The sequence below is a fragment of the Numenius arquata genome, chromosome 3 (genome assembly GCF_964106895.1).
Source record: "Numenius arquata chromosome 3, bNumArq3.hap1.1, whole genome shotgun sequence".
Taxonomy (NCBI): domain Eukaryota; kingdom Metazoa; phylum Chordata; class Aves; order Charadriiformes; family Scolopacidae; genus Numenius; species Numenius arquata.
Genome location: NC_133578.1, coordinates 25,837,943 through 25,850,285, shown reverse-complemented (window position 1 = coordinate 25,850,285; position 12,343 = coordinate 25,837,943). Strand labels below are relative to the sequence as shown.

Sequence of the window (12,343 nt, the reverse complement as noted above, 5' to 3'; positions counted from 1 at the left end):
ATGGAGGCCGCGCCGGTGCCCGACGGGCAGTACACCGCTGTCGTCTACGGGCTGATCGGCAGCGGGCGGTGCGGGGAGGCAGTGTCGCTGCTGAGCCGCGAGCTGCAGAAGAGCTGCCGCTCCCGGGGCGGCCTCTCCCTGCTGGGCTACTGCTACTACCAGCTGCAGGACTTCGCGGCGGCGGCCGAGTGCTACGAGCAGCTGGCGGCGCTGCACCCCGAGCTAGAGGCTTACCGGCTCTACCAGGCGCAGGCTCTCTACAAGGCCGGGCTCTATGCCGAGGCCCTGCGGGCCGTGGGCCCGCTGCTGGACCTCCCTGCCTACCAGGGCCGGACCCTGCGTCTGCGGGCGGCTATCTACTATGCCCAGGGTGACCTCCCAGCTGCCAAGAGCCTTGTGGAGGAGGCCCTCGCCACCACTGCGGACAGTGGCCCTGGAGCAGCTGAGGACCCCTCAGAGCGGGCTGATGCCGAGATCAACCTGGGCTGCCTGCTGTACCGGCAGGGGCGGCACGAAGAGGCCAGCAGCAAGTTTGCCGGTGCCATGCAAGTGTTGGGTTACTGCCCTGAGCTGTCCTACAATATGGCGCTGTGCTGCTACGCCGCTAAGCAGTATATCCCTGCCCTCAAACACATCTCTGATATCATAGAGCGTGGCATCCACCAGCACCCAGAGCTCAGCGTGGGCATGAACACTGAGGGCATTGATGTCCGCAGCGTAGGCAACACTCTGCTCCTGCACCGCACGGCCCTGGTGGAGGCCTTCAACCTCAAGGCGGCCATTGAGTACCAGCTGCACAACCTGAAAGCAGCCCAGGAGGCACTGACAGACATGCCGCCAAGGGCTGAAGAGGAGTTGGATCCAGTCACGCTGCACAACCAAGCACTAATGAACATGGACAGTCAGCCCACTGAAGGGTTTGAGAAACTGCAATTTCTTTTGCTGCAGAACCCCTGTCCGCCAGAAACTTTTGGAAACTTGCTGCTACTCTATTGCAAGCATCAGTACTACGACCTGGCAGCTGATGTGCTGGCAGAGAATGCCCATCTGACCTACAAACTGCTCACGCCTTACTTGTACAACTTCTTGGATGCCATTATTACTTGTCAAACTGCCCCTGAGGAGGCTTTCCACAAACTAGATGATTCAGCAGGGACACTGACCGAGCAGCTGAGAAAACTCACAAAGCAGGTACAGGAAGCAAGGCAAAACTGGGATGATGAAGCTGTAAAAAAGGCAGTTAATGAGTACGATGAGACTCTGGATAAATATGTACCTGTCTTGATGGCCCAGGCAAAGATCTACTGGGACATGAAGAACTACACCATGGTAGAAAAGATTTTCCGCAAATCGGTGGAGTTCTGTAATGAACACGAAGTGTGGAAACTCAACGTGGCTCACGTGCTCTTCATGCAGGAAAGTAAGTATAAAGAGGCCATTAGCTTCTACGAGCCAATAGTTAAAAGGCACTGTGACAACATTCTCCATGTCAGTGCCATTGTGTTAGCTAACCTCTGCGTTTCCTACATCCTGACAAGCCAAAATGAAGACGCAGAGGAACTGATGAGGAAGATTGAGAAGGGAGAAGAGAAACTGTCCTATGATGATCCTGATAAAAATATCTACCATCTTTGCATTGTCAATCTAGTTATTGGTACCCTCTACTGCGTGAAGGGAAACTATGACTTTGGTATTTCAAGGGTCATTAAAAGCCTGGAGCCGTATAACAAAAAACTGAGCACTGATACATGGTATTACGCCAAGCGGTGTTTCCTGTCCTTGCTGGAGAACATGTCCAAGCACATGATCATGCTGCGTGACAGCGTTATTCAAGAGTGCATTCAGTTTCTGAAGCAGTGTGAGCTGTATGGGAGAAACATCCCAGCTGTCATTGAACAACCCCTTGAAGAGAAGAGGATACACAGTGGCAAAAATACGGTTACCTACGAAGCCAGGCTTTTGAGGGCGCTGATGTATAAGATCATTGGGTGGACTGCGTAAATGGCATTTCCTGTACAGCAGAAATGAGAACTTTGTGTCTGTTCTTTTCTTATGCTCGCGAGGTGGTGCTCACCCTGGTAGTCCATGGTAGTAAGGGTTTTTCTTAATTGCTTACCTTTAAAGATTTTGTCCTGTATTTTGGCAACATCCAGTGGAAAATAAAATATTTACATGAAATAAACCGGCACCAAATAACTAGAGGCATTCTCAGTAATCTCTCATGTTAAGTACGCCTTAAGATGTGTTAACCAAGAACTTCATTACAAAAATATCACAGAGTTTTTACCTATAAAATATTTTATCCTTTTGAAATTTTGACCAAGTTTCTTTTCATTGGTTAACAGTTAAAAATAATTTTTGTCCATCTCTTCCAGCACAGAAGTTGAAGAAAAAGGGTTGGTTTAATTCTCTAATGTGTGAAATGTTTCTTTCTTCTACTTTTTCCAAAGTATTTTTAATATGTCACAGACCACATTGACAGTATATTTAAAGACAAAAAAAATGGCTTTATAATAAAAAAATCAGTCCTGCAAACATTAACATTGCCTTTTGCTAACTCAGTAATAATGCACAAGTATTCTGGCAAATTGCATACCTAATACAGGGATCGGGAATATATTCCAAGAAGGATATATTAACATGGTACCTCAGTTTAGGCCTACCCTTGCAGTAAAGTTCATTATGACTGGGCGTAACTGGCTTCAGAGACACCGCTCAATTCTGCCCCTCGGCTTCTGTGACCCCCACAGTCCCTCTGCCTGCGCCACCCGATGGCAGCTGATGCCCTGCAGACCCCTTTGGTAGCAAATGGTTACTTAATAACGCCGTCCTCCATTTGCAGCCTGGCCTGCCCCTTCAATCCATTCTTGGAATGTACCGGTCTCTGGTAAGAGACCTTGTGAATCTGAAATTATATTATTTTCCATATTTCTCAAAAAGCATGTAACTTCCATTTCATGTGAGACTTACAACTTCTGTACCCTTAGATGGAATAAATCCGCTTCTCAGTTTCCTCCTTGTATTACTGTTCCTGCATCTCCTAACAGCTCTCTGAAACCCTATTTGCTTAATTCCTTTACTTGGCGTCTCCACCACACTGGCGTCAGAAAGGGTGTTTTCTCGATAGTCTTCCCATTCCTTTTCAACCATATTTCATGTTCCCCAGCAAAGTAAGGCCAAAATACCTTTCAGTGTTTTTATGCAATCTGGTTCTGTGCTCTCCTGTTTGGTATTCTGCCTTCTGAAGCGATGTGCCACCACAAGTTTTTTAAATAAGGATCTAAGATCCGCGGCTTTAACTCATTTGCTTACCTTTGATACTGGCTCCCTGAAGAGCTGTCACTGGGGAATTTTGGAAGCAGGCTGCACGTCTCTCAAAATCCAGTTTCTATGCCGTAGTTTACATGGAAAGAAAGAGGACAACGTTTTTGAAAGTTGCTCTATTAGAAAGCTATAAAATACTTAATCCTTCCAGAGAGTTATTTATATAGGAACTGAACAGGCCTGCAGCCATTTCAACATACAGAAAGCCAGCTCTGCTTATCTGCTGGGAGAGAAACCTGTCAGGGCTGAACACGTCCTCCGTAGCTAAAGGATACGGCTGTGGGTTGGCTAATGTTACAGTTTACCCAAAACTTCCTATAACAATGAAGTGAAATAAAATTTAACAGCGTCAAGAATGGGAAAATATTCTAGACAGCTAGAGAGCAGGCAGGAGATGCAGCAAGGTGTCCTAGGGAGGCCTCCATAGCTCATCACTAATCCATAAAGCCCCCGATTATGGCGATGTTAAATATTTCCCACAAGTGCTTCCCCACGAGGAGGAGACCGGTGATTTCAAATTTTGTTCACCTCCATGAAGCACAGCAGCAGGCTGTAAAGTATGTTTCTAATTTACAGTGAAATCGTATTATATATTACGCAGCATAAACAGCATGACCTTTAAAAAAAAAAAGTTTTTAAAAGTCATGCCACATAATGGCATCTGAGGTGCAGTAATGGGCAATGACTTAGGGAACACCAGCCCTTTATTTAATATTCATTGTGCATATTCTGTAAAAGTCAGTAGACGTTTAAAAAAAATTAAAATTCCCTTTGCAGATTTGTGCCTGTTCAAACGTTGAATGCCCTCTAATGGAGAGCCATTTAGAGACCTTTCCATGGCTGACTGTTTGGTGACACCCACGTGCTCTAGCGGTTTCCGTGCAACTGGCGCGTGACTTCCAGGATTAGCCACACTAAGCCCTTCATCTCTTTCTGGCCTTCCCTGGCCACACAGGGGCCCACCACGAGTAAGCGGAGGTGATGGGGTCGGCTGGCCCTGGCACGTGCTGCCCGACCCTGCCAGCCTCCAGGGATGGCACAGCGCCCTCGGCCGCAGGGTGGGAAGGGAGCATAGCCATGCTCCCCACGTTGAAAAAGAATCCACATAAAGGGACATGGAGTTGTGCAAGATGTGGCTGTTCTAGAAAATACAGCTAGAGAGCAGTCAGCACGTTACAACAGATCAGACGTACAAAAAAACCACTGGAGAGGCCTGGGGGAAATGTCAATAGCAGCATTTTCCCTGTCCTTGCCTTTTCCTTCCCTGTTTTAACCTGCTTTTCCTCCTGGAGGACACTGCGCACCCAGACAACCCAGGGTTTCTGGGCAGGTTGGGTGATGCTGACCACCACAGCCCCAGTGTGGAGAGGCCTCTGCTGCTGCAAGGCGAGGGTGGAGCGGCGGAGCTGAGACACGGCCGGAGGGGACCTGGGACGGGCGCTTCCTCCTCTGCTGCATCCACTGATGCTTCTGCACGGGGTCTCCTCCCTGTCCCAGCAGTACTTTCCACCCTGCCCTGCCGCTTCCTCAGCAACAGCCACCCAACCTTCCCGTGGCCGTGGCACGCCGGGACAGATGCCCCAGCCCTTCTTCTGTCCTAGAGATCTGCCTGCCCCTCCTGTGCCCAGAGGGATCCATCGGGCCCTGGGGTCACACGACTGTCGCCTTTTGCAGTGTGTGTCGCTTCCCCCACTGGCCACCATGCATTCATAGTGTCTCCAACTGCAAAGCGCTTTGGTCATGAAAAAATATATAAATGTTACAACCAGTTTTATTACCATCTTTATACCGCATTTAATGTTATCACTATGTGGCTTACACACAAAATACATTTTTAAAGGAAAGCACATTCATTTTTATTTAGAGAAAAGGGAGGACACCAAATATGGTTTATGCTCCTTAGAAATATAGTAAAATCCACCTAAATTAACGCCCTAAGCCATCACAGTTCTTCTTTTGTCCACAACCAAAAATCACTGTTTTCATTTAAAGGAATGCAAACAGAAAACACTACCCAGAAACGGCTGACCGTATTCCCAGGGAGCTGCACAGGGCAAACAGCTGCAGATAAGCATGAATTCCTAAGCAAGAGCCTCTGCTTTTTTTTTTTGGCAGGAGCAAGGGGAAAGAAGCCCTCGGCCCTCTGTTATGGCATCAGTGCCCAAAAGATGTGCAGCACAAGATGCCTCCCGTGCACACCACCGCTGTAGCGAGGCCAATCTCCAGGATTTTATTTGAACAAATAGCCTTTTTTGCACCTTGGCCTTACAGCACATCTTGTGAAATGCTCTCATCCTAAAAACCTTACAAAGGCTGTGTTGCAGGTGACAAGCTGTGTTGTACTGCTGTGGGCAGACCTTCTTTTTTTTTTTTTTTTCCCCCATTACCCTCACAGTAATTACAGCACACATTGCACGAACAAAAGCCTCAAACTGCCATTCTGCCAAAGCCCGCCTGCGCTGGCAGGTGGAGCAGAGGAGCCACGAAGGGCCTGAGATGCGATTTACTTCATGCTCCACCTTGAATCCCCTTGGTGCTCAAATCTCTGTTGTTAATCAAATGTCTGCTGACACCACCAGCAGAGCAGAGGCAGTGGATGCCAGGGACACTTCTGAACAGCTCTGCAGTCAGAGCTGATCAAAAAATTTCAGTAATCAAGAGGTGGCTGACATTACCGTAAGACAGATATAAAAGATGAGACAAGAGTCTTGTTGTACAATTCTGGGAGGAATATAATTAGAGTCTTCCTTGGGGAAGTCAGGGGTGTTTCTGCTGGGTGAGCAAGCCCCATTAGAAGATGGACAAGGAGAGGAATGTTATTTCTGTAAAAATGGTGACGTTACATACAAGAATAAAAGCTGATTTGGGCAGCCCATTCCACAATATCTTACTTACAACATCCTATTTTACGTGCCCAAGCTCAAAACTTCCACACATCCACATTGGCTTTAGCCTCCAGCAAAGGCAGCAGAGTCTGGCCCTGACTAATGGTTTGCGGATTCAGGGCACCGATGCGATAACGTGGCTGTGTGGGCTGAAAGATAAGCACCAAAAGATCCATCTTCCCTTCTCCCTCAGGCTTCTCTTCCTTTATCTCCCTTTGGCTTTTCAGCAAATAAAACCTTCTCTAAATTTTGGGCCTCTGCTAAATGCTGCTGTCTTCTTAAGGAGCGGATATGCCTGGGACAATGCACGTCTTCTTCACATCATGCCATGTAGTTCATACAGAAGAAAGATAAACACCTGAACACCATCTGGCTTACCAAGAACTAGTCCACAAAACACATTTTCTGCAAAAACATCTTTTAGCACAGAGCAGAGAGGGGATGGTAAAACACCACCTCCTTTCAGAATCACAGCAAGGGACACCTCTAGGCGTTCCTTGCACATCCACCACATTGAAATGGGAGCCTCCAGTAGAGGAGGCTTCAGCAAGGTGCAGCCCCTGCCTGCTGAAGCTCTAGCGCACCGAGGCAGGGCATGCAGCACTGATGCTCATGTGGTGTCCAGCTTTGTCAGGGCCTGCATGAGGTGCTGCATCGGCTCGGGCCAGCCTTTCTGAGAAGGCACAATTGGCTTTGTCACTCTGCACTGGTGTGGGGACATGGACAATGAAAGCCAGTAGCAGCAAAAAGAACCTGGCTGGTGTCCTAGGGGGTGGCAGGAAGGATTTACAGAAATGGTAAAAAGCAAGTTAGTGTTAAAATCCTCCCAGCTTCAATCAATTTGCTGCTAATCAGTAATATAAGGACATCGAAGCGTGCGTAAGTTCTGGGAGACACTGCAGAGAAATACCGAGACGTAACTGATACAACAAAAGCTGTTTTGCAGTCCTCTGCACCTTGTTTGGACAGGGTGACCTATCCATGGCTCACAAAGAAACATTTTCTAAATAAAGTGAAAGAGGCTTTCAGTCCTGACAACTTTTAGGCTTTACTTTCAGCAAAACAACTCTTTTTTTGGCTGACACTTTTCCATTAAGTAGAAAAATTGAGATGTTTGATCTCATTTTCCAAAGAACCTCTTGATTAGCATCATTTTCCTAGACTTTGCCTGAACTGAAACTAATAAAGCCCACTCATACAGCAGACCTTGCCAAATCCAACAGCTTCAGTCCAGAATGTTGGTGTTTTGGGGGTTCTTCCCCTAAATTCAGTATAGCTTATAGCCCAAACTGAAGCCCAGGGAAGCCAATAAAAAAGTTCCCATTGATTTCAACGAGCTTTAAATTGGCACCTTAGAAAACAGCCATTTACACAGCCTGCTATTTCAAGCCATCCAAGAGCAGCTTCTTGAAAGCACTAAAATGCTACAACCCCAGTCAAATTCAGTGACAAAAAACTTGTTTCCATGCACTTAAAATGCTGCTTAGGAAACAGTTAATCCCATATTTCCCGTGGTGCAACCGCTGCACGTTAAGAAAACATTGCTGTTGCACAACAAGAGGTAAAAGTCAGCAGAGGATCCTAATCCTCCACCTGGACCCAGCCGGGTACAGCCTCCACCAGCAGCCCACGCAGCCTGACCTGGCTCTGAGCACAAGGCTGAGGCCTCCTGTCCGTAGCACAGGATAGCCCCTACAGCGTAGCCCCAGCCCTGGGAGACACCCTCAACCCAACGACCACCCCACCGGGAACTGCTCGGAGAGGGAAATTGAAAACATGAGTGCCAGATTTTCTTCTGGAACGTGGGAATCATCACTCGACACCCCAAGCTTTTAAACTTCCCGAGGTGAATTTACACACTGGCTCCGAATGGTCAGAGCTTCTCCATGGTGCTTTTGTCCTCTGCTGCACACAGTCATCCCCTTCTCTGACTTTCAGCCTTTCTTGCTGCTTACCTTCTCCTTTCCACCCAACTCTGCCTCTAGGACCGTTGCCATCCTGTGTCACAAGCAGGGAACAGGTTGACTAACAGCTTTTTATGAGTCAGTTTTATTTTATAGCCCTCTTTCCCGTGGGAGAGGGCAGAAGGAGTTGGCTAACACTCAGATCCTGTTGAGTTGAACTGTTTTCTAACAGCCGTCTTCCAAATTAAAATTAACACAGCTCGGATTTTTTTCTTAACTGCATTTCTCTGGTGCCTCACAGAGCTCTTTGTGTCCTCCTCCACTGATTCACGGCCGCTCAAACAGCCGGCAAACAGAAACGCAAAAGCTCTGACATGGCGTATCTGATTTTCTTGCTCTGTCAATAGTATTTATCACTGCAGCTCCCATGCGGAGCGGGAGGGTCTGCTTCTCCATCAGAGCTGAGGGACAGGGGTTTCAGAGCGCACATAAATCCTTCGCTCTTCCCCTGCAGAGCAGGTCAACGCACATCACGTTTTCAAAACAAAACAAAAAAGGCCACATCTTCTGCTGGCTGTGCTCCCAGCGCTACTTCAGCCATCGCGGTGGCACAGAGATAGCCACCGCACCGGTATAATCCCCGCAGCCGCCCGTAGGTGCGAGGCAGGTGCGGAGACAGCTCCATTAGGAAATACCGCCTGATTTATCAGGGCGGCATTATTCTTCCCCCTGGCAGCACATGCCTTTGTGTAACCTTCAGGGAGAGGGCTGGGCGGCCGCTGCCGTGCCCCAGCCGTGCTACAGAGGGTGCTGCTACGCCAGGTTTGGGCCGGCCGGGAGCCGGCGGCGGCTGCGGGTGTCCCCGGGCGGGGAGCCGCACCGCCAGCATCCCCGCCACCAGCCTCGCCCTCCCCGGTCCCCGCCAGGGGCCTGGAACAGACAGATTGCCGGTATCGGGACCGAACAAATGCCGGCAGCTAATACTCATTCCAGCTACAGAGCGGTAGCATAATCCTTTTTTTTTTTTTTTTTTTTTCCCTAGCCCACGCTAGAGTTCGCTGCTTCTCCGGTTGGAGAGAAGGAAGGAAGGAAAAAAGGGAAGCCAAAAAAGGAATGGTGAAAGGCAGTAGTCTAGGGCAGTCTCTGCCCTTAAAGAGATCACTGCTCCCTCATGTCCAGCATTGGCCTGCCTTTGGCTCTCCAGGAGCTCCCTGCTGCTGCTTTCCCCATATCTAGGAGGGCAAGGCCATGTATGGGCAGGCAGCAGGGTTTTTATGCTGTCTCTCAGCATCACCACCAGCCAGTGGGCGGGGGAGGAGGAAGGGAGCAATTTTGGGTACCAATGCCTTCACCCCAGAGGTGCAGGTGATGCTGTGCACTCCTGCAGCCTCTTGCATCCCTTGCACGCCTCTGTAGCACACTCACATGGATTGCACCTTGGAGGAGAGCCTGACCTATACGTATTTGTACAGTTCAGGGCACAACTCTGACTTCACTGGAGCTTCTCTAGACTTGTGCTGCTTTTACCATAGGGAACATTTGTTTAGACATATGAGAGCATCTCCCCAACAGTCTCTAGTGAACCCTTACAATCACGTGCAAGACAGAAATCACCCTTCCTGCAGAGATGGGGGAGCAGCCACAGCTTCTCCCAGCGTAACATGTGCCACCTTCTTTTCTGCCGCACTTAAATGCCTTTTGGCTTGCTCCTGCTCAAGAGTCAAACCAGGGCTTCAGAAGACATGAAATACTGGTAACAAGAGTTAATAGCAATGAAACAGTCAACAAAATATAAAGCTGTTAGACTGGGATGGAGTCTCTGGAAGGGGGATGTGGGAGCCCTGCCCTCTGCCTTTGTGCTCAGTCCAGGGCAGAAAATGCAAAGACGCCTCCCCGATCTTGTGAAATGCCTGCAAGTGAGCATGTGTAATGTACTGTGAAATTTTTGTGACTTGCTAGGTTATAAAGCTGGTTATAGGAGAATTTAATAAAAAAGGAAACCAGTTTATCTCTTTCTGATAATTTCTCTATGGCTTTAGGGTCTCATTCTGGCTTCCTCTCTTTGCCTGGAGAGGTGATCCTAATATTCAGTGTAAAATGTACAGATTCCCTAAAGGGAACTTGAAAGAAATGCTCTGCTTCAAATTCAAACCTGACAGTACATATCACATCAGGGGATCCCTTTTATCAGCAGGATATTCAGAAGGGATGAATGATTTACTCACATAATCTCTTAAACCTTTCACTTGCAGAGTCTGAGATAGAATTTATAGCATTGTTATCATTTGGACCTAAAAAAAAAAAAACCAGTAAAATTCCTCTATGAAATCCGAAACCCTACTCATTGATTTTCTAGCTGATGAAATTTCAAAGGAATATGTTCTTCCATGATGGAGTAACAGCAGGCCTCTGCCTTGACTTTGGTGTTTTCTCATGTTAGAAATCAGATAATTCCTCCCTAAGGAGACACGTTTACCTCCCATTTTTTGCATTTGAAAACACTGAGGATGTGTATTAACCTCCCATAATTTAAGACTGTACCAAGTTTTGTGGAATTTATTTCTCTAATTTCCATTTGCCAAATAGATGTATATTTACACAAGAAACTTACACAATTAATTCTTTAATTCTGAGTTTCAACCTAAGTATCAGCTTTGTCTTCAGAACGACGAGGAAGGCAACCTAGGTGACAACACTTGCTTAGTATTTCTGCCATGTAGCTACTGCAGAAAAGTAAACCAAAGGTGGGCTGTCACATTTTATTTCCCTTCCTAAAATATGTTTGCTTGTCTGATATGTTATCCCTTTATCTGATGAAAATATAAGCTGGTCTGAGTCCAGGTTTTATTTATTCTGTTGTACTGATAGAGTTGTATAACTTTTTTAAATTTTTCTAAAGTTATTCTTGAATTAAACTGGGGGAAATAAGCCCAGGATGAGAATGCAGAACAGATCCTCATCTCATTTTCTGGCACTGTTGTTGTGCTTGTTGTTTGAACCCAGAAACATTGGGTGTTAATGTGAGGTGAGAACTAGTACAAAGTACATAATAATGATAATAACTTCTCCTTCATTTGAATTTAAGGAAGTGTCAGAGACAGGAGGCAAACAATCATGACTAGATTGGTAATCAACACATCAGAAGCATAAACCAGAGCTACAAAAACAGAGATTTCATTTTTGCTGTTGGTAAATGTGCAGTCATCCCTTCTGAAAGGCATCTCTCTCTATTAATTAATCTCCAGTTGGTTGTCTGCAGTGATGCGACTCTAGTTAGGACTGTTGTGCCCAATTGTCACCTCAGACCATGTTTCTATCAAGCCCCATCCTGGGGCAGGGGCACAGGGATAACTATTCCTCGCCACTACTTTCCTGTTTCACGGTTTTCCCGTGAGAGCTCCACATGAGCTGGTGATTTGCTCAGTCGGGATACTGCTGACCTCCACAAGGCAGCAGTTCTCACCAAGCACTAAATTATGCTCACACTTACCCAGTGTAAGCCCCAGTACTTCCATCCAATTCAGCAAAACACCGTCTGATTTACACTTGCATAAGAGGCAGCAGGATTTGGCCCTGTGGAGCAGGCTCTGTAAGGCCAGATCCTGCATGGGTATAAGGTACCGTGGCTCACTTTGCACTTGTAGTGCCAATTTTACTCCTTTCCATTTACTATGTGGCCCAAGGTCAAGTTACAAAAATACTTCACTGTCATAATTATTCCCATGAAATCCAGAGCACTTTGTATTTGGCAGCCAATGTCATTTCCCATGCCTTAAGAAGCTGGCATTAATTTCCTGACACTGAACAAAGACAGATTCACTTACACATTTTCCTGACTGCCATTTTCTTTGCCTCCTGCATTTGAATCCCTGCAATCTGATGCAGTCCTGGAGGAGCCTTCCTGGATGCTACTGTAGTAGTAACAACAACCACATCTCCATTTAATGAGGATTTGTGTTGGATTTCATGCAGTGGGAGTTTTACCTTCAACCTGGGGAGTAAGCCTGGTGATGCTGCCTCATTGTACATGCCCTGCACTATACAGGAGCTCTTTGCTCCTGCATTTTCTCCCCGAGAGCCTGCCCATCCTCATTAAAGAGCAGAGGTGGGGATCTCACAGGTGGGCCATTTCAAGCCTGTCGCTCTGTGTCAGTAGCCCTGCAGCTGGATAATCTGTGTGGTTGCATAGCACCAGCTTAGTGCTTCCAATACAGACCCTCCAGCACCTTC

General features: G+C 47.3%; 1 protein-coding gene across 1 annotated transcript; it reads left to right on the top strand.

Moving 5' to 3' along the window:
• LOC141463399 (intraflagellar transport protein 70B-like) lies at positions 1–2,001 on the top strand. Its single transcript, XM_074145764.1, has one exon. The coding sequence runs from the start codon at positions 1–3 to the stop codon at positions 1,999–2,001; it is 2,001 nt and encodes a 666-aa protein (XP_074001865.1).
• Positions 2,002–12,343: the final 10,342 nt, after the last annotated feature.

Bases quoted from the DNA above. Each gene is read 5' to 3' on its own strand.
- LOC141463399 (XM_074145764.1), top strand. From the start codon at position 1: ATGGAGGCCGCGCCGGTGCCCGACGGGCAGTACACCGCTGTCGTCTAC.